Raw genomic sequence first — 20646 nt, forward strand, 5'->3', positions numbered from 1 at the left:
ACATGCTTTTGCAGAATTTTTTAAGAATTAAAATGCTGAAAAGAAATTTTGTGGCACAAGATATGGGTAAATTTTGGTTATTTTTGCAAACGGTTCTATGTTGAAGTTAATATTCGAAAACAAATAACTAAAATTGTGAAAGCTCGTTCAGTTGTATGAATATATCGACAGAATTTGAGGGGAAAAAATCGAGTTCCTAAAGTGAACAGTAAATTTTTAAATGTTTTTCAAAAACGGGATGTTTCTCATAAGAAAGCATCGGAAGCCACGGTTTGTTTGGGCTTACTTGGTTCCTTTAATAGAGCGATCACTGGCTTCATCTGGCAACCCAGATTCCCCATGCTTTCTCAATAGACGAGTCGCGCCACCTCCTGTTTCTTGTTGGGCGATTCACGTTGCACGCGGCACAGAAAACTTGCTTCTAGGACAGCGGTTCTGAACCGGTGTTCCGTTTGCACTCTCCAGGGGCTCCGCGGCTGCTCAGGAAAATAAAAAAAAAACAGTAAAATTAAAAAAAAAATTATAAATATTTTTAAATAGTAAAAATAAATCAGGAACTTTGATGAATAATTAAAAATTGGCCTACAGGGCTCCGCCATAGAATTTTTTTACTTAAAATGGCTTCGCGAGTCAAAAAAGATTGAGAACCGCTGTTCTAGAAAAACCCGGCTTTACCAAAGCCTCCTAGGTACTTCTAGGAGGCTTTGGCTTTACACGTTTCTGCCGATGAGAAATGGTCCCTATTCCAGGTGCGTGGCCAGAAATTTTGTTCGGGGGGGGGGGGAATCAAAGTGATAGAACAATAGATTTGCCCATCTTTTTCCCTTTTTCGGTCATTTTCTCAGCCAACGGCCATACCATGCTGAAAACACCGGTTCTCGTCATTTTCTCACATTTCGGTGGGGGGGAGGACCAGACTCCCAAGTCCCCCCTCGCTACGCCCTTGCCCTATTCGGTTCACGCGGCGTAAAATAACTGACCTACGAAAACAGATTATCCTATGTCAAGAAAAGAAAATGTTTAACATGTGAAAGGGCTTTTTTAGAATTACTAAGGGCCGTATTCACCGACATGGTTTAAGCCATAGTCACAATTTTTTGATAAGAGATCGACACGGATTGGTTAAATTCAAGGTTTTAACCAGTCTATGTTGATCTCTTAAAATTGTAACTACAGGTTTAAACCATGTCGGTGAATATATCAAATAAAATTAATAAACAATTGTTTTTTCACGCAAAAAAAATTTTTTTAGTACACACACACAGGTGTCTGTCAGAAAATATATTTTCTACAGACCCGTTTGGCAACACACCATTGTCGTCTTGATTTTGTGAAGATTTATCGATTGCAGACAAAGCGGAGTCGTTTTGTTTGTTGGTCCATTTTATTTTACAAAGGAAGGAAGGACGCTCTTCAATCAGAGAAGCTTTTGCCCGCAGCTAATCAGTGTTGATGACGGAAAGTGACAAGTTTCAATAAATTCTAGAGTGAATTTCTCTTCATCTGATTGCGTCGCCGAAAATAATCTTTGCTTGAAATCATACTGAAGGTAATTTGTAATATATTTTTTATCACAATAATCGCTCTCTAAAGAGCAATAATTGTGAGTGCAATGAAACCTCGATATTACGACACTCTTTGGACCATGAAAAAAAACCTTTGTAGGGGGCATTGTCGTTTTGTATAAATATAAGCAGCAGTTTAATATTAGGTTATATGCATTTCCAAACAACACTTGTAAAAAATATCGTTGTAGCGGGATTGGTTGTTGTAACGAGGTTTCATTGTCTCTTGATGTGAAAATAATGGAATTCTTAATATTTTAGAACAGTTTTTCTCTTCCTTCAAAATTCAAATACCCCCCCCCCCCCCCACCTCGAAGAAAAAAACCCCAATATTTCCCATAAGAGTTGTCAGCACTAACTTGGCGACTTTTTTTTTCATGCCAAAACCGGCAACTCTGATCACTAAATTGGTATTTGTTAGTTTGGGCAACTGCATATTTAGTTAACATTTTTTCTTTGGATTTTTTTCATGGTTTTTGCATCATTGCATATTATATTGATTCATCTAATCAATTGTACATTTTGTGTTTGTAGGCCATCTTTTATTGACCATGCCAAAAAGGGCAATTGCGTGGCGTGAAAAAAAGTTTGTGCTGACAACACATGGAAATTAGCCACATGATAACCTAAACTACAAAACCTTCAGAAATCAATCGACAGCAAGCGACTTTTGTTGTCGGTCGTTGTTTCAAACCATTTCAGTTGCACACTTTTGGGCAAGAAACTAAACTTTCTTCTGGTATAAGACAAATTTCTGTTACGAACTGAAGCAGTTTTTCATCAGATTAACGAATTGGTCCCTCAGAGGAGGTCAACCTCAAACTGGGTTTTCCTAGAAGCACGATTTCTGTACAACGTGATTCACCCAGCGCGATACACCATCCACTCACCAATAGCAAAAAACTACAACTGTTTTTCTATAGAGCGTCTCACGCCAGTACTGTATGTCAAGCGTGATTAGCCAACTTCTTTTGGAGGAATCAAATGTGCCGCCACTCTTCTCTTTACTTTTCTTTCCCTTCTTTCCTGTCTCTTTTTTTTATTATGTGAAAATATGTGGATGTGTAAATGACAAAACAGATGCTAGGAAACATGCACCATGCTAGAAAAACAAATGTGTAGCTTGATAAAGTTGCACGCTTCTGCCAACGCGAAATGATCCTATGTGGTTCATGCAGTTCAAGAAACCTGGCTTTCAGTCACAATTCATGGTTGGTATATTAAGCATCGACTGTATTGACAACAGCATTATTTGTTAAACGTAAAATTTATTATCGGAGTAACTAAGCCCTGTTCTGCCTGTGTCAAGCACTATAGCTTTTCTATTTGTTTCTCCAAAATAGTGGTTCTTTGTCAGGAATGCAAGAGAACGGCAATGATTCTGTAAGCAAGGTTGCAGCCTAAATGATGGGTTCCTGTCATTCGTAACAAGAATATTTTACAAGCCAATGTGCAAGGGTGGGAACTCTGCGCCGATTTTATTACACTACACCAAAAGTAACATCTTACGCTGTCCTGCTCCAATAGGAAAAAATTTGCGGGCTAACTGTGTGTGCTTTTCACGCTTTGTGTAAGCACTGCAGAGATATTTTTTTACTTTCGAACGAAAATTTTCAATCAAAAAATATTAATTTTTATTTACCCTTTGCAACTTTATCCCAAGACAGTTTATTTTTTTAAAGTCCTAAAAGCATGTCAAATATATAATCTATCTGGTCTCTCGTTGGAAGAGTTGCCAGAAGTCCAGATAATTTTGCAAAATTAGAGAGAAAGTAGCCGATTTTTTTAAAAATCAATTTTTGAATTTTTCCGGCAAGTTCCCGCATTGTTGACTTTGTCCCAGAAAATCGGATTGGGATAAGTGTTGTCCCTTATTTAAACTATTGGCCCCTCATCAGGCTTTCCATCGTCAACATACTTTGTTTTTGTGGAATTTTTCGTTAGAAAAAATACAATTTTTTTACATATCTTTAGACCAGAGGCACAGCAGTTACCAAAACTTTTATTTTGAATTTCTCCTAAATATATGAAGTAAAATACTTGAGAAAAAAAAATAATGGTTTTTTGACCGTTAATATATTCTGGCTCGCAACACAAAATTCATTGAAATAAGACTGGATTGCTCCGATTTCAAATCATTCAACTAGATACTGAAATGCATCCCAGATTCCAATCCCCAAAGCTGAATGTGCCAAAATCTGCGACGTACGTCGCAGAAAAATTTGGAAGAATTTTAAGAAAAAGTGCAAAAAACACTATTACCTGAATAGGGATTTTTACCGCAGAACATTTCCAGTTAGCTGAGGGCTCGTCGCATAACAGTGCTAAATATTCTGCTTTGGGGATTCCAATTATTTTTTGTTTATTACTTCTACCATCCTTGTTGACCATGCAAAATTTCATGTACATATCTCAAAGTTTTTGAGAAAAAAAATGTTTTCTAACCTCACAAATGATGTCTCTAAGGCTAACCATTCAAGCAATATTATTTATGAAAATATATCATAACTTTGCAGATTTTTAATACATTCAAAAGACATTTCCACTAAAATGCTCAAAAAAAAATGAGACTGAATTTTTCTGTTGCAAAATGTCCAATCAGTATATACATCCAGTCTGTACAGGGGTCACAGAATCCAACTTCAGAAAAATGTCAAAAGCAAAGAAAAATGTAAAATGTGAGGACAACTGAAAATGAGAAAACAGCCAAAAGTGATCAACTTCAAGACATACTTAGCAAGATCGAGCGAATCATGGGTGGAATGAATCTTCTATTCTTCATCGAACTGGAGATGAAGAATAGAAGAAGCTACGAACAAAATGATAGAGACAAAAACAACACTGGAGACAGATTTTGGAACCTTAAGATTTTAGAGCTTAAAATATTTCTATTAAAATTAGATCAATTTTCAGAAATAAGTTCTACGCGAAGAATAAAACCAATGATAATTGTCAAAAAGAACCATTCTTGTGATCACCTTCATTCCAAAGCTAAAGAATTGTGTCATTTTGTTCAATAAACTCAATGAACATACACTCAAATTTTTTCACTCGTATTTCTTAGCAAGTTGTCTAATTCATCCATGTTGTTTTCACTTTCTTGCTTTAAAAGTTTAATATTGTGGGCTGCATACTTTAATTTTCCTCTTCTTTTTGTTGACAATTCCTTTATGCTGCATGTATAAGGTTCTGAAAGCTCTTTATGAAAGTTATTTATAAAGAATATTTATTATAATATACATTTATATAAATGTTCTTGAGTCTTCTCCAGAAAGACTAATTAGCTAGAAAATATTCACCTAAAGATTATTCTTGGGAATTTTATCTCTACAATCCCTCAAACCCACAAAATTGTTATTGAATTGGCTGTTTCTATGGAGTAGATGTAAGAGATAAAAAGTTACTTTTGAAGCTAATATAAACTACAGCTTTATTATGGAAATTTATAATAAGAATATTCCAACAAAGAATCTTTGTGCCCATACAAGGGTTCTAGCCCAATAGAATGAGTGATGAAAATAGTATTTTTAATTGTATCTTAAGGGGACTGTTAAACAGGGGTTCCCTGTGAATGTTTTTAATATGATTTTTTTCCGGGAAATTATGTGGCTGTGTTTAAAATGAGTGACAATTTAGAGGGGTTTTCACCATATCACTGAAGTGAACAATAGGGTCTCATAGACCTCATTTCAAGTAGGGGTTTTAATGACCATTCTGGTGTGTGGGTGAAGTCATGTTTCCTTTGGAAATCTGTAAATTATAGAAATTTTGTTTTGTATCAGTGTCTTCAGACATTTTGTAAAAAAAAAATTTAAGAGCATAACAAACCAAGTTTGATATTTCTTCTATTTTTGTTTCTTTTTTCTAAATGTATTAATAAAAATATTTTTGTTTATAGAAAGGTCTTGATATGGGAGAGCCTGATATAGACTTGTATGCTGATGATTTAGATGCTGAATTCAATGATGAACCATCAGAATATGGTCATGAATCAAACTTGGACCTGTATGAAGATGTCATTGCACCATCTGATGATAGGAATGATTCCAAAGTCATCGATTCTCCGCGGCAGTTTCCTGCAGGTAGTAGACGTATACCTGTTTGTGTTGGGAATTTAACTTGGTGGACAACTGACAAGGATTTAGTTGAAGCCATTTCTAATATAGGTGTTGATGATGTGGCAGACATAAAATTTCATGAGAATAGAGCAAATGGTCAGTCCAAAGGTTATTGTATTGTTTTTGTGACAAATGAAAATTCAGTCAAAATAATTTCAGATAAGCTTCCTCGTAAAGAAATTCACGGGCACACTCCTATCGTGACACCATACAATAAATATAACTTGAATTACTTTGAGTTGCAATCGAAAAAAGGTTCTGGTGGCAGGTATGAAAATTCAGACAGGCGGCCGAACTTCAGAGAGAAAGAATGGGAACCCCATGAAATATTGAGAGGTGCAGGAATGGACAGGTTTCGTAGTAGAGGGAATTCTGTTACATCCTATCATGCACCTATGCAAAGGACTCCTCCAGGTCCTCAGATGCAGCATCCTCCCCCTCAAGCAACTCCTGCTAATTACCAACCAGGCCATCCTTGGATTCCCCCTCCTCAAATTTCTAGCATTCCTCCACCATCTGCACGACCTATGGCTCCACCTACTGCTAATACAAGTGTTCCCCCACCACCTCCAGGTTTGCAGGGCCCACCTCCACCAATAAGACCTGGGATACCCCCTCCCGCTAATGTTCGTGTCCCTCCACCAAGAGGTCCACCACCTCCTATAGGACCCAGAGGCAATGTCCCTATTCCTGATACACGTGCACCACCACCAACACTGCATCCAGAATGGGAAAGACAGCCACCTCCGCATGTTGGCCCTCCACCTATACAACATCTTGGTCTTCCAAATAGAAATATTCCTCCCATGTCTGGTCCCAATCAAGTTTTGCCTTCCACTAGTGGTCCACCTCCTTCTCATGTCCCTGCTCCACATGTTAATCCAGCATTTTTACAACACCAGCCACCTGTGACAGCATCATTGTCGTCACAGCCTCCGGATGCATACAATCGACCCCCTTATCCGGATTACCATGATAGATCAACTGAGTCTGTGTCTTCAACAGGGGAATCTGAATTTGATGAGATAATGTCTCGCAATAGATCAGTGTCTAGTAGTGCTATATCCAGAGCCGTAGCTGATGCAAGTGTTGGCGATTATGCTGCAGCAATTGAAACGTTAGTTACTGCTATTTCTTTGATTAAACAGTCTAAAGTTTCAAATGATGAGCGATGCAAAATTCTTATCAGCTCCCTTCAGGATACATTGCATGGAATTGAGTCAAAGTCATATGGATCTAGAAGCAAGGAAAGAGCTCGTTCCAGGGAAAGGGATAGATCTAGAGAGAGGTCTTCTCGTCGGGAGAAATCAAGTAGACGTGATCGATCTAGAAGCAGGGATCGTGATTATCGCGATAGAAGTCGTGAGCGGGATAGATATCATGAAGACCGTTATAAAGATCGGGATCACGATAGAGAGCGTCGTTCTCGACATTAGGTCAGATTTGTTTTCATAACAATCGTGTTCATATAATAGCTTTACCGATTGTTTAATTTTTGCCATTTTTAAACATTTAACAATGAATGTTTAATGACTATTATATGTCTGGTGGGTTCTAATATTCAAGAAAATGTGAATGTAATAACTAAATTCAATGGACTTTGTAGTATGACTAGTTTGCCCATGTAGGAAAGGCATTCTTTTTCAATGTGAAGTTTTTTTTTACTTTATTATTTTTCGAAATGTGAATGATAAAATTCACATTGTAATGCTGTTCATGTGACTCCTTTTTTCTGAAAAATATCTTTCCTGAGTATATTCATGCTGTGTATTAAGCTGAGATATGGAAATTTTGCATGTATGAATAAATTTCTTTTCCCTTGAAGTATGTGAGAAATCTTGTGTTTCAGTATTGTTGTTGCTTAAAAAACTGTATTATGGCTTATTCAAGTACTATGTCAGCATCGACGGGGGGGGGGGGGGGGAGGGTTTCTATTTCCTTACTTTTGATGTGACATGGGGGGCTAGATAATGCTTATGTCATAAACCACCCTTTATGAAAATATGAAATATTCTTAATGGCATCTTACTCTGTGCGCCAAAAACGAGAAAAACCTTTCTATAGTTTGTCAGTACTTGAAGTAACATTCCCCCTATTGATAAGTGCCCTACAGAGCCACTTTAGTGATCTCTAAATGTTTTGCGGAACCAAGTGTTCTAGAACCACTTAGTTCATTTTTACAAAATTAGGTTTGAGTAGGGCAGGCCGCATTAGATAACCCCCAGGACCATATTTGATCCGCAGGCCAAGGGCCTTCATGCGATTTACCATATATGGCGGGTTGCAATGAATTTATTAAAGATAAATTTTGAGTTCATAGCCTTCAAATAGCATTGAAATAACAGAAATTGATTATAACAACATATAAAGGTATTTTCTTCTGAAATTTCAATTAAAAAAATTTGATTGTCTGGGGGCACAGTGGGGCTCCAGTGTGTGTTCCCCCCGTGTACATCTCTGATCCCACCTATATATATTAGGATTCAGAGGGGCAGAGCTGATGACAAAATTTTGTTGGTCAGAGTTTGGCTGACTTTTTCTGACGGGGGGTGGGTCAAAAATGGCTAAAAATTTGCTGACGTAATACTTGAACGGCCTCTTATGTATGTTTATTTCGTAGAATTCTTTTTGTACTGTGTTGAGATTAAATAATTTTAAAACAGTCAGGCAAACTGTAACTTCTGTGATGAGCATAAGTTGGCATTGTTTGGCACGAGCGTAAAATTTTCTGTCAAAAAAATAAGTGTTCCCATAAACTATTCATTCTTTTCTTTTTGTAAAACAAGCCATAAGTTGAATTTTACTTTGTTATGAAAGAGGAATTTTCTTCCTACTTTGGAACATTAATTCATTGTGATCTTTATGTATCTAATATTGTACTAACTGGTTTCATATGGCATGAAAAAAAAGACCTTATGAAGGTTTTTTCCTTTTTAACCATATGGTTTCCTGATCTTCCGTTGTGGATTTATTTTGAGAAAATATAAAATTTTTCTGAACCCTGCCATCATTTAAATTGATCATTTTTTGACTGCAACTTATTAAATCATCTATGTAACACTTGGTTACTATTATTTTATCACGAAATAGTAACATAATTTAATTTTGTAAATAATTTTTCATTTTTTCAAAATTTTCAGCACTATTGGTCTTCTGCATCCCATAGTGGAACATAACAAATAAGTCACATAAATCACTTTTGATAATAATCCATCCACTTTCAATTTTGAGCATAAGTGCATGGTACTCTGTAAAATCTATTCCTACTTTTTTCTTTTTTGGCTCGAGCCAAGTACCCTTGCACAGTTTCACAAGCAGTGAAGTAATGTTCTGAATTCTTTTATTAGCTTCTTTTTAAAATCTATATCAAGATTTTCTTGTTATTTATGCGTTTGACCCATTCCAAACAGATTAATGAGGCGAAGTTGTATTTTCATCAGAAATTAGAACAGATCTTGTTGTAGATTACATTTTTTTCTTCAAATGGTCTTTTGATATTTCAATGATCATTTCTCCTTCGGTTAAAGATAATGAGATAGGTGAAACAGATTTAAAAATTACATTTTTGATGCCCCATTTCTTATTAATTTTCTAATATTTAGTTTTTTTAATGATCAACTTGCATATGTATAATTGTTATATTTCCCCCCCCCCCCAAAGCAGAATGTTTTGCATTGTTCTGCAATGAGCCCTCGGCTGACTAAAAATGTTCTGCAATAAAATTCCCAGCCGCTGTAGTGGTTGAGTGGTCATAATGATGGGCGCACATTGTGAGGATCCAGGTTCGAACCCCACTGTCGCCCCAGCGGTGATCGGCTGAAGTTATTCTGTGGTTCCCAACTTCAAAGCGCAAATGCAGGCTGATCTCCCTGTTAAAAAGTCTCGCCACAGAGAGCAACAGGTCTACAGTAATACATTATGATACAATTATTCAATCATTACACTTCATAGATAGCAGATGGTGGCACTACTCATAAAAAGCATTACACAGAAACAAACTTCACGTCAGGTTCACTACACGTACATACAAACATGTACCAATTCGTTAGAAGTTCCACAGAGGAATGTGGACGAGGTACATCTGTGGTTTAGTAGTAATAGTAAAAATTCCCATGATAAAATGGTTTCTGTACTTTTTAAATTCTTCTAGAGATTGTTGTATAATTGTTCTGTGGCAGGGGAGATATATATCAGAGTTTCTGACATATTCTGCTTGGGGGGGGGGGTGTTATATAATTTAAATTAACTTTTACATGCATATAGTTAGAATTTTGCATAATGCTATTGGTCTTGCTCAAATGGAATTGTATATTAATGAAATGAAAAGGAAGCATGGAAAGCTATTTAAAAAACACAGATCGTAAATCCCTGCTGCTTGCGTCAATTTCTTATTAATTTTTTTATCAAAAATTTTATAGCCAAAATAGCTAACTAAAATAGCAGATATTGTTTAGGATAATAAAAAAAGAAACTTTCTCTAGTTTCTTTAAAAATTATTCTTTTTTTAAAAAAAAAAGGGCAAATAGAAAAATTGGCAAGAAAATCTAATTCTCTCTACTCTGCAAAAAATAAAATAAAATTCACCTTCGACATTGAAAAGCTACATTTAAAGAAGTATTTGCATGCATTATATGAATCTGTGCCTTACTTTTAACCAGTCATCTGGCTACGATGGCATAGGACTTCATGCCAATTTTCTGTCTATAATTATTTCAATTTTTTAAAACAAATTATTTCAGTTATTATAATTTTTTTCTGTTGATTTAAAAACACAGCTAAGAACATGACGAAGTCAATTTCAATGTAGTGATAAAAAATTTAATCAGAAATATATTTTATTAGTTTCAAACTTTTTTTAAAAAAAAAAGGGAAATTAATTGGTCAGATGACTGGTTAAATTAAATATATATTAACTAAACACGTGAAAAATCAGTTAAGTTAGAAGTTTAAAAGGTAACACTGATGTTTTGCATAATGTCTGAACTATCAAAATGACTGGAACTCAATCAAACGTTGTGAAGATTTTTTTATAGCAAATAAGTAAATAAAGCACCAAGAAGTAAAGAGCAGCTCTGTAAGAGTGACATCGGAGGATACCTCTTAAAAAAAAGATCAAGATCACCTATCGAGTGACACCTATTGCTTTTGTTCCTTTGTAATGAATGAACATGACCTGACAGAAGGTAATGTAGATGATATTTTATAATATATATTTGTAAGTGTTAAGTTGATATTTCAATGTTTTTGTTCCTGTGACTTGGCTCTTTGTTTTCTCTGTACAATGGAATCTAATCATATTAATTGATTTCCTTTCATAACAAAGCTTATGAAAAGTTATTTGCATTATAAATTTTTACAGTAACCACAAACGTGTAAAAATTCTGTTTGTTCTTGGCTGAATCTTCGGTCGCTATAAAAGCATTTTGAGAGGCAAAGGTTTGTTTGATTTAAGCAATTCCAGTCTCAAATTAATGAGTCATATGTATTATTTAAGTAAGTAATTATCGCATCCAGACGTGTATAAGAGTTGTTGAAATAAAATGTCAAAAATTTATCGATCTTTTACATTTTATCATGAAACATTAAAATAAGTATTGAAATTTTTATGAATTTTAAAATGCTGTAAAAGAAATAATTATGGACTGTTTCGCACTTTTTTTTTTGGAATATTTGTTTGCATCAAAAATAAATTTTCATTGCTGCATACCTATGGATTTTTGAAAAAGTATTTTGCATTTTGTTTCAGCATTGAAATACTTTTCTATTTAAAAAAAATGTTGTAGGCAGGGTCATCTCTGCAACTGGATAATTCTGGTGGCAGTGTCCTGCCATTCATGTTCATGGCTCATTAAAAATGGGAGGCTGTAGACCCAGGAGCATTCAGATTGACCTTATGTTTTTATACTATAAATTTAATATTTAAAATAACTTGGGGCTGTGTCAAAGTCACAATTGCAGGGGTTTTTTGTTTTTATAGAATGTCTTTGTAGAGTTATCTGCAGTTAGTAGCTCTTGATGTGTTTGGTGATGGAAGTAACAGAATTTATTATCATATATTAATTTATTACATGATGTGCCACTCTCCCCACTCATCATAAGATTGATACCATAGCCTTATCTCATGCTTTGACGCTTTCTGTCTTCGAATCAGTTAATACTTTCATGTTTTGCTTACTGGTTTTTAAATTATAATTTATGACGGCTTTTCAAATCAGGGGAAATAATTCTTGGCACAGCCTAATTTTCTTCTACCAGTCAAGTTATCCGAGATAATTTTTTCTCTAGCTTTTCTGGGACTTGGTGACTTTTTACCATGTTGAGATCCTTATCCACTGACATTAATTCCAAAATTTGGTGGTCGCTATTACTGTGGTGACCTGGCACCAGAGATTTGTCAATCTTTGATTTATGACAAAAATCTAATGATACAAATGATTCCACTTAAAAATACAATGTCCAACAGTATTTAAGAAATTATTAGAGTTGTAGTTAGCTTTTTGACAAGACAGATTGAACTATATCATTTTCAGTGTTGTGTGACTTAACGTCCATGAGTTATAATTGAATTTTACATGCCAAGAGAATTTCTTTTCACCAAATTGTGCATCTCTCTTTGCTCATGTGATTGCATGGCCTTCGATTTCATCTTGTTAAACCCTCTCTTTTTTTTTCTTTGAATCAGTTATCACTTTTCTGGCATGCTTCTATTTTTAAATTTATAGCATATTTTTCTTAATTTTTTGTCATTCTGAACTTCAAAATTGTTCCACTCATCATGGTATTGATTACCTTCTGTCTCATTTGATTGAACTCTTTCAACCTTTCTTTTCTTCAAGTTATTTTTTGAGATTGTTAGTTTTGAAATTATAGCATCATATTTGACATTTTGCTTCTAGTACCCATAGACACGAAATGCAAAACATATTCTACTGCCAAAATTGAATAATACCAATTGAGTGTAGATTTTAATATGAAACATAGATCAAATATATTTATCTTTATTACATCTGCTTCTATATGTAGTATTTTGGAAATCTGCTGTTACTCCTGTTTGATATTTGGAGTGAGTCCCAAAATTCGTGTGCTAAATTTGAACCGTATGAAGTGTGAATTATGGAATTGGAAAATAAAACTACATGCATGCACTGCAAAATGTGATGCTGTGATACCAAATATTCTTGTTCTACATTTAAAAAATGATTTAATTGAGGTTTGATTGTATCATATAACATTGAACTAGAGGTAAGTTATGTGTATATTTACTGGAAAGTTTTTGCTAATAATTTTTGAGTAACTCAAGAGCTTTCAATTCTGTTTTATCCATTGTCAGCTAATGATTTTTCACCTTTATTAAAATTCACTTAAATGTATTTTGCAAGGATGATTTGAATTTGATTTTTATTAATTATCCACTGTTGTGCGAAACATAGTAAAAACTTTTCTTTGTTTGATTCTTTTCCTTTTTGACAAAATTGCTTTCCTTTTTAAGTTTTTCCACTTTCATATTTTATTATGTATATTTTTGTTTTTAGTGGGTTACTCCCCTGATATAAGTAGTAAAGTGAATAAATCTTAGGTTTATATAACATGTAATTTCTTGAATTTAAGTGAAAATTTTCATTCAGTGACATTTGTTGGCAAAATAAAAAGGTACTTTCAGGTCAGTTTTCAGTTATCAAATGAACATAGAATTCTTTGATTTTTTTCTTGACAATTAAGCATTTTCATACATATAATTAAGAAATTTTATGGTGCATCGACTCTTGTACTTAATTACTTATCTTGCATGCAAATGAAATTTTTATTTGAATAGAGTTGCAAATTTGAATCATGATTTTTTTGTTCAAAAAAAAGCTTGTTTATAATGGGATTTCCTAAAATTTTTCATACCTGAAGTATATGTGAGGTACATTTTTTCCTTAATTTATCAGAGAAAGAGCAATAGATTTATTCAAAATACAAAATACTGTTTTTCTTATTTCAATTCTGAATTTTGTATAATTTGTTGCTTAATTTTTATTTTCAAAAATTTAATGCCCTGGGGTTTTAAAATTAATTTTTCAATAGTAAATAATTGCATTAATTTTTTTACTATTTAAAAAATATTTTTCAAATAACATTCACTTCTATTTCATAACATTCCACGCTTGATGTTAAATCATGTGAAATAGTGGTTTTTTTATGATCAAAATATATTGTCTCTCAAATATTGCTCACCTATTATATAAATTGCAGTTGCGTTAATATCAATAGAATTTTAAGTTATTACCACCTACTTCTATCTGCATGTTTTTGATAAATTGAAATTAATCACTGTAATGTAAGTGTATCACACTTTTATCTATCTTGTTTGTTTAATTTAGCATTACAAAATCAGCGTTATCTGGAAAAAACCAGAGTAAATATTGACACTACTAAATCATACAACACTATTTACAATTAAAATTTTAGATGTCGTGGTCATCACTTAATTTTTTTCAGTTATAAAATAGTTGTAAAAGATTTAGAGGTATAAAAGGAAATTATAGCTTCTGCATAATAATATGTTTGGATGACTTGTATCTTACCTAACTGCCAAGTTTTAAAAAAAATAATTAAATTGTGTTTGTTCAAAGGATAATAGTAATAATCCTAAGTATTTTTTAGGGAAAGAATTCTAAACTATGTGTACAATAAATGTGATGTATGAGTTTACATCTATTTACTAGTAGAGAAAAAAAAGTTAGTCTCTTTTAAGATCTTTAAGTTGATGTATTTGGTTTATATGAAACAGTTCTGAATCTCCATGAAAAATGATACAGCCACTCCCTGTCTTACGAATAGGATCTGTTTGGAACATCATCTGTAAGTCAAAATCATAATCACAGCAATTTTAAATGAAAAATAGGGCAGTTGCGTTTATATGTATAAAATAGAACATTCAGCCTAGGTCGAAGAAAAATTTATTGCTAAAAATGATTCTTTTGAGCTTTTCCCAACTACTTTGCATGCATCATTCAGTTATTTTGTTCTCTCCAGATGCCAAGTTTCATGTGGCATGCAAACAAGCACCTTTTCATAATGCTTGTTAAATCATTTTCTGTTACAGCCATACTGAAAGTGCTTCAAAGACATATTTCAAAATTTGTACTTAAATACACATAATTCATATGAACATCATTTGATAATTTATTATTACTTAAATACTTATAATTATGCAATAAGAGCAGCAATTAAAGATGGGAGGATCTAGTTTGAAAAAAATGCAAATATTGCCGAAGTCAATCTAGGATTAGCCAAAGACAGGTTCATAACTCAAAAGTCAAACATTCGTGTCCGGAAGTGGCTGTATCAAAATTGTGTGCAATTGTTGTCTCTGTGAAGTTACAATAAAGACTTAGAAGTCTTGTTTACATAACCAACTAAAAAAAAATTATGTGCATATTAAACTTTCATGTAATTCATACATTACTATTACATACTTATTTACTGAAAAAAAATAAAATAATTGTATATGTTTGAATTTCATGGGTCATCTCAGCAAACACTTCTTGTCTGCTGATAAACCTGATATTTTTGTGTAACTGTTCTCTGTGTAAACACCTTTGGTTTTCTTAGCATTATCAGTTTCTCTGTGTTTGCATGTTCAAAGAGAAAAATTACTTTACACTCCCCCTTTTTATTGCTGAAAAATTATTGAAATTTATTTTATAAATTCAAGTTTATGATGTATACTAGTATGTACACAAACACACAATATGAATTGCGATTTTTGTATTCATTGTTTTGAAATTGCTTGTGACGTTTGTTATTCTACCTCTTGATATTGGTGTACTATTTTTTTTTAATTAAGTACTATATTTACTCGAATCTAATATATATTTTTTCTTCCAAAAGCAAACCTGTTTAATTGGGTATGCATTAATTTTTTTTATGCTGGGAGGGGGGAAATACACATTTTTGCAATTGAGGAATAGGGTGCATCGAGTAAATATGTTTTCTGATTAAAATCCAAAGTATAGGTGACTTTTAAGGATTGCTAGTATTTAAAGTTGTTTCCTTAGTATTTTTTGATGGATAAGTAGAGTATTGTCATTGTGATAAAAATGCTTTTTCTCTCTTTTAAGTACATAATATTTTACCATGCAACAGTGCTCATGCAATATTTTATTGCAACAGTGCTCATTTTAGTTTGCTCTTTTTTTTAGAATTAAAGTTATGAGATGGTACACTGGATGCAGATCACTAATAGAAAAGGTTGTGTGCATATCTGTTCTCAGCGTTACAACTATGAATAAAACAAGCAGTCCAGTTCGACTTCTACAAGTAAATGGTCATAATGATATGAAAAATGATATTATATATCAAGCTTCATCTTCTGAAAAGCTGAGAGGCACAGCTGTGTTTTTTGGAGGGGACACGCAAGTGAGTAAAATAGTTTGAAACATGTCATTTTCACTGTCCTTTAACCACCTACTTATTGTAGTTTGAAATGTTACTTGGAAACATTATTGCTCAACCACGTCTTTCTGAGCTCCTTCTTAAACGAAAGCATTAGATCTTACTATATCCTCAATTGCTACAAAACGCCCTCTTTATAGTCATTCCAGTTTTCACTTTCAAGAAGCCCTGCTCCAAAGAATGAAAAAAGATTCATATCTATACCTTCCCAATATTATATCTTGATAAACTTTATATTACATTCTGAAAAAATAGATTTTGTTTATTAAAACTGGAACTATTATTAAAACATAATAGTTCCAGTGATTTACAACTATTTTATTAGGCAAGGTGAAAGTAGCTTTCCCATTAAATCCTAGTCTGGGTTAGAGCCTCTATGGTGGTCGAGTGGTCATAATGACGGACTCGCATCGTGAGGACCGGGTTCGAGCCCCACCGTGGCCACGGTAGTGGTCGGCTGAAGTTGGTTGTCTGTGGTTCCCAACTTCGAGGCGCAAATTCGAGCTGATCTCCAAAAAGTCTCATCACAGAGAGCAACAGGCCTATAAACAGTGCAAGTATTCAGTCATTACATTTCACTTCTGAAATATAGATTGCAGCACTGAAAAATCAGACACTACACTAGATACACTCAGATACACTAGTTACAGAGTATGAAAAATCATGATTTAAAAAAAATAATGAAAAATATTTTTATTTTAAATAAAATTTTTTTGATTTTAATTAACTGACTGCTTATTAATCAAAACAAATCTTGTTAATCATTAAGAATGCATATTTTCATATCACCTACTTTTTTCTCCTAATTGCTCAGTTAATTAAGCATTAATGAATAAACAAACTAAGCAAAAAATATGAACACAAAAAATCTGTGTTTATGTAACATGAAAGGTAATGCAGCCCAAATTAACTTCATGGAATAGCATTTTTCTTGTAAAGTGCTTTTATTTGTGAAGGCTCCCATTAAAGTGAATGAGTGGTGGCAACTCAGTATCACACATATGGTGCAGACATCTCAATTCACTCGATGTACAACCAAAGGGCCATTCAGCATCAACTAAATAAAACAATTCTATTGACAAGATTGTTTCTTGCACAATTTGTGGATGTGTTTCTGACTTGCATGATGTTGCTTAATAGTTTACTCATTTTTATTCTTTCACAGATTTGATGAGTTTTGGTAAAAAATAAAAAACAAGCATACTCAAAATTTTAATACAAAAAGTTGAAAGCCCAATGATATTTATGTTGGTACAACATCTATTATTATTTAGAATCAGCAAATAGGGCATATAATTCAAGGCTTTATACAAAAAATAATTCCTCTGTTTTATAATCAGGGGAACCATAGTGCCACTGTAAATGCATTGAAAATAGTGCAGTTTAGCTCCCGGTATTTTTCTATAATTTTTCCACTCACAAAATCTAAAAATAAGGAGGCTTTCTGCACTGTATCTATGGATTAACTTCAGGTCTATATTTGCCCCAAAGATCTTCTAGGTATACTTTTTTAATCATGAACTTTGCCACATATCAGCAACATGCATATTATACTAGGGGCAATATCAGTGACGTTATGTAAAGAAAAAACAAAATTTAAATTTTGTGATTTAAATCATTATTGAAGTACAGTAAACTCCACTTTTTATGTTTTTCAAGCTTTCATGAAAAAAATGAGTATTAGTTAAAAGTTGGTATTTGTTAACTACCATGAAAATAAGTTTTTCCAAGCAGGAAAACATTATGGGGGGGGGGATCCCCTATATTTAGTATCTATTGTTCAGCTTCTTATTTCACTCTCAAAATACAACTGTAGTATTAATTAGAATAAGATGAAAAAGAAATCAAACAAGAGTATATTTGTATATATAAGTACAAATACGTAAATGTTGAAAATGAACTTGTATTTGTGTGATTGGGCAATTAAATTCCAAAGCTGAAATATATAATGTGAAGCGTTATAATTTTTGTTGAAATTTTAGATTTGAAAGCAGATATAAATTTGATATAGTTGATAGCAAAATTGACAGACATAATTTTTGTTGAAATTTTAGATTTGAATTCGCATTCAGCTGATCGCAAAATTGATAAGATACAGAATTTTCTTGTCATCAATCTTGCTATCAGCTATATTAAATTTGTATCAGCTTTCAACAAAAATTATATACAGAGAAATCTGTCATAGCGACACCTGCTTTAACCCTTCCATACCTAGTATACATAAATGTGGGGGTTGCTGTAGATATTCTTTTTTTAACCTTAGGGAGTTCCATTCTGACTTCAAAGATTAAACATTCACAATTCTTGAAGGTTTAATTCCTTGGTTTAACTCCTCAGCTTAAAAAAGAACAGCAAGAGAAAACAACCACTATGTTTGTGCTATCTAGGTCTGAAAATAACAGTATCTCTTGTTCCAGTAGACTGCCCATGGTGTTAATTCCATCCATAATGGTAAATCCTGTGTAACAATATTTTTCTCCGATCCCTTTCTATCTAAGTTTGTTGTGTAAATTTACAAAATGTTACAATTTCATACTTTTCTCTTGTTAAATCCTTACTGAAAATTTGTTTTTCAGGATTATGAAGAGAACATGCTTTTACATAGGGACAGTAAAGCGTTTGTGAAATGGAATCTAGAAAATACTACATCACTTCTCCATGAACGATTTCCGCAATGGGATATTTTAGTGGTGAAGCCATCACATATGCATCTGAAGACTTTCAGTTGCTTTCATAATTTTGTTGAAGGAAATGATTTTGGTGCTCCAGTCTACAAGTCCTGTTTAAACTCTCTTGTGCATTTAAAATTACTACTTGAAAATGCCACATCTCAGTATAAAAAACTTGTTACTAGTGATTCAGTGGATCCTAGTAATAATGAACCTTCAGCACCTATCTCGATAATTGGCTTCAGTAAAGGCTGTGTTGTCTTGAATCAGTTCCTTTATTCACTTACAGCACTGTCTGAAAAACCTGATGAAAGTTTGCTGAATTTCGTTCAATGTATTAAAAACATGTATTGGTTGGATGGTGGTCATTCTGGTACTTCAGACTGCTGGGTTACAGATAAAAAAATTCTCGAAAACTTTGTTAAGACAAAGATCAAAATTGGGATACATGTAACTCCCTACCAGGTATTGTGTGAAACCCGTCCTCGAATTGGCAAAGAGGAAAAGATCTTTCGGGAAACATTGCGCAGACTTGGTGCTGATATTGAAAGGAAAATATACTTTGACGACTGTCCCCGTTCACTTGAGTATCATTTCAAAGTGATTGAGGTGTTTTCTATGTGATATTTGTTTTTCTTATGTTTTGTATAAATGTTCTGAAAATCAGTAAATGCTCAAAATTTGATTTATGAATGGCTACCTAATTATATTGCACGTTTTCGGAAAAGAAAAAAAAATATATTTATGATAAAAATTAATAGAAGAGATATGAAGAAGTAAATGTCTCTCTCTTAGTAAGTCTATTAATCCTCATTTTGAGAAACAACACATTTTATTGCAGGTGGCACAATAAATTCTTAAATACAGAATTCTGTTGGCAAAAGAAGTCAGTTGCGACTTTACATTTTCATTCAATGTATCAGTATTAAATACAGTCAAACTTGGTTAATTCAAAGTCCAAAGTCACTGGGGAAAAAATCAAATTACCCAATTAATCTATCCTGGATCTGTAAAATGAATACAAATTACAACTTAGTCATCAACATTTACATAAGATAAGTTATAAATTATTAAATTTTATGTTACAAAATTGTTTCCAGAATTTTAATAATTTATAGTAATGATAATTAATTGATCATTCTGGAATCAGCAACACTGCAGAATATTTTGACCATACTCAAAAGCCTGATTTATGGAAACAGATCATGATCATCCATTACAAAACTGCTTCCCAAATTTTGTATGTTATCAAAGAATTATACTTTCATTAATGTATTACAAAATTTGTACTTTCCAATACTTCCCATAATCTAAACAACGATTAAAAGATTAAAATTTTGAATAGTACACCTTGCTCCATACGTTAAACAAAATAATCGGTAGTATCAAGCAGTACACATTCTCGATGCACTCCAGCTGAATAATTTTAAAATGGGCATTAAACACATAAGATCAAAGGGTAAGAAAAACAGAATTTCCAAGCTTTTTGTCTTTAAAGATAAATTTGATGACAATGTGTTAAACAATGACTAAGTTGTTTAATCAGTCAGATGGCTAAGATGGCATACATTGTCGCACCAATTTTTAATCCCATTATTTCAATTATTGAAAACTAATTAGTAATTATTTTCAATTATCAGAAGTTCATTTTTTTTCGATGATTTTAAAAAACAGTTAACAGAAAGTCAATTTAAATGTATTCATAAAAAATTTTAATCAGGAAAATTCATTTTATTTGCTTCAAACTTTTAAAAAAAGGACAAATTAATTGGACAGCTGACTGGGATTAATAAATTCGTTGAGAAAAGCAGCCTGTGTTGTAGAATTTTTTCAAACTAAAAATTTGCTCGTACA

General features: G+C 33.0%; 2 protein-coding genes across 6 annotated transcripts; both read left to right on the forward strand.

Moving 5' to 3' along the window:
- Positions 1–1316: 1316 nt before the first annotated feature.
- On the forward strand, positions 1317–19481 carry LOC149088296 (mitochondrial protein C2orf69 homolog). 5 transcript variants are annotated; one of them, XM_089246576.1, is made up of 5 exons: positions 1317–1549; positions 5464–5779; positions 10705–10866; positions 15871–16087; positions 18700–19481. In XM_089246576.1, exons 4-5 carry the CDS (start codon positions 15881–15883, stop codon positions 19414–19416), a joined length of 924 nt encoding a protein of 307 aa, XP_089102702.1. In that variant the 5' UTR covers positions 1317–1549; positions 5464–5779; positions 10705–10866; positions 15871–15880; the 3' UTR covers positions 19417–19481. The 5 variants fall into 5 exon arrangements, with proteins under 5 accessions (XP_089102702.1, XP_089102724.1, XP_089102717.1 ...); XM_089246591.1 differs by lacking the exon at positions 1317–1549 and having other exon boundaries at positions 5558–5647; positions 10717–10866; XM_089246584.1 differs by lacking the exon at positions 1317–1549 and having other exon boundaries at positions 5564–5647.
- LOC149088297 (cleavage and polyadenylation specificity factor subunit 6-like) lies at positions 5476–7510 on the forward strand. The gene has a single exon (XM_089246555.1). The coding sequence runs from the start codon at positions 5476–5478 to the stop codon at positions 7117–7119; it is 1644 nt and encodes a 547-aa protein (XP_089102681.1). The 3' UTR covers positions 7120–7510.
- Positions 19482–20646: the final 1165 nt, after the last annotated feature.

Source organism: Pholcus phalangioides, unplaced genomic scaffold (assembly GCF_987345545.1).
Source record: "Pholcus phalangioides strain wild (caught in Gottingen) unplaced genomic scaffold, Ppha-v1.0 ptg000003l_1, whole genome shotgun sequence".
Taxonomy (NCBI): domain Eukaryota; kingdom Metazoa; phylum Arthropoda; class Arachnida; order Araneae; family Pholcidae; genus Pholcus; species Pholcus phalangioides.